Consider the following 2,290-nt stretch of genomic DNA (forward strand, 5'->3'; position numbering starts at 1 on the left):
GACTCATTTAACATTCAATTTAGAGGTTGAAAACAAAAAAAAAATTATAATAAAAAGAAAATTAAAAAAAAAAAATAAAAAAAAAAAATAAAAATAAAAAAATAATTATAAGAGACTCATGAACAAATTTAGGGGTATTATGAAGAAAAAACATTTTTTAATTTGAGCCATCTTAATATACATACATGCAAGCATACATGTATGTATGTATATCAGCCAGTATTGGGCTTCCCTCCCATCGAACAGTTGGTACTCGTATTTGTATTTTTCTCAGCCAATAGCCTGAATCATAATTATATCACTTCATTGATGTGAGTCGTGCCAAAAAACGGTTCATCACATTCCGGGGATTCCAAATACAATAAAGCACCAAAGACAATAACCGAACAAAAAAAACAACAACAAACACAACGCTTCAGAGCACTTGCTGCTTTTCTCGCTGCTGATAAGAAAATGTATCTCCTACCAGCTGTAAATAAAGTATGTAGCTTTAATAAAAATTGCAAAAAAAAAAACAAGATAGAGGAATCACTACTCTGATGCGCTTGTGAATACCCGCCTTGGCGATAAGACTACTAGCTAAAGCGTACCCGTACAATAAAAGCCGCCGAGGTGTTCTCCACTGGCATCACAACTCAACCAGCCTGCGAAAAGTGAATAGCGAATAGCGTTTTTGAAAACAATTAATTAAAATTAAAAAAACAATAACCACAATTATGAAACTACAACTTTTCACCACTTTGGCTGTCGCCTTGACCATCATGGTATGTGTCACCGCAGCACCAGGACGCTATCCAAACCCGCCTACAGTTCGTCCACAGCCACCACCACGTCCCATACGTGTGCGTCGCAATGTGGTTACCGGCGGCGCTGTTGCTACGAACCCTAATGGCGGACAAGATGTAAAGTTGGAGATCGCTAAAGGCCTAGGCACACCCGATGCCAATGTGATTGGCAGTGCTTTTGCTACGGGCAACACCAAAGGCGGACCGGTGACTACTGGCGGCAGTTTGGCGGCCAATGTGTAAGTAGTGGGCGTTGAGATTTTTCGTATATTGTTCAGCGTTTCTCTATGTATTTCTCTATTTTCCTATTTACAGCAAGGGACTTGGCGTCGCCATTGCTAAGGAGCATACGCCCGGCATCAGTGATACGCTGACCAAGAGTGCAAGTGCTAATGTTTTTCTAAATGATAACAATCGTTTGGATGCCTCCGTCTTTAAGGCGAACACAAAACTGGCAAATGGTTTCGAGTTTGAGAAGAAGGGTGGCTCGTTGGCTTTGAACAATGCTGGCGGTCATGGCATAGCTATTGCCAAGGAGACTATACCCGGTTTTAGTGATAGTCTAACGAAGTCCGCTCATGCTACACTCTTCAATAATGGCGCACATAGCGTGGGTGCCAACGTGTTTGATACGAAGAAGTCCTTTGATTTTGGTCCGACTTTCCGCGAAACAGGTGGCAATCTCAATTGGGCTCATACAAATGGTCATGCGGCCAATTTGGGTCTGTCAAAGGTTCATGATTTCGGAACGAAATTTAATTATGGCGCTAGTTCCAATCTGTTTACCTCAGCTGATCGTCAAACTAGTTTGGATTTCAATGCTGGCGGTTCACGTTGGCTGAATGGGCCGCTCAGCGGCAGGAACGACTTTAATACTGGCTTGGGACTATCACACCATTGGGGCTAAGGGAATGGCGGGAGAGAGATGTGATCTTAAGACGCCATTTATTGAATTGAAATTAAAATCAGATTATTATTTATATTACTTATTATCACTCTTATTGGTGCTTATTTAAATAAAAAGAAGTTTTAACCGAAAATGGAATATGAGATCTTATCACTTATTTCATGATAAGTTTTTGTTCTTCAAAAACGTCGCTTGATAAAAACGTATACGCCACACTAAGAAGGTTTAGATTGGTCTAGAGAATAGGCGCATTCTCATGCTATTTATTAGACGGACTGCACTATTTATTAGGCGGTCTGACTTAGCCTCCAGTGACCCTTTTTCTTCTTAGAAGTTGTTGAATTTAATTTTAATTTCTGAGCCTACAGTCTCTGCGCTCCTATCGTTTTATTGTTTTTTAATCGCTTTATCGCTTTCCCTAATGCTTAACTTCTGATACATCGATTCCATCGCTCCTCCACTGGGAGTGCGAGTTCTTCATTAACTCCATTACCTAAGATTTTGGGCTAGCTCCAGCTTATGCTCTGCAGGTGTTAAAACATTCTATAAAAGGCAGCGGCTCTGGGTGAGATACCATCCAAGTATGTGGTCGCCCATT

At 40.7% G+C, this 2,290-nt stretch overlaps 1 protein-coding gene across 1 annotated transcript; it reads left to right on the top strand.

Annotated features, from left to right (window-relative positions):
- The first annotated feature begins 620 nt into the window (after nt 1–620).
- Nucleotides 621–1,830, top strand: LOC128866241 (attacin-A-like). The gene is made up of 2 exons (XM_054106819.1): nt 621–1,024; nt 1,101–1,830. Exons 1-2 carry the CDS (start codon nt 717–719, stop codon nt 1,690–1,692), a joined length of 900 nt encoding a protein of 299 aa, XP_053962794.1. The 5' UTR covers nt 621–716; the 3' UTR covers nt 1,693–1,830.
- Nucleotides 1,831–2,290: the final 460 nt, after the last annotated feature.

This window comes from Anastrepha ludens, chromosome 6, assembly GCF_028408465.1.
Source record: "Anastrepha ludens isolate Willacy chromosome 6, idAnaLude1.1, whole genome shotgun sequence".
Classification (NCBI taxonomy): Eukaryota; Metazoa; Arthropoda; class Insecta; order Diptera; family Tephritidae; genus Anastrepha; species Anastrepha ludens.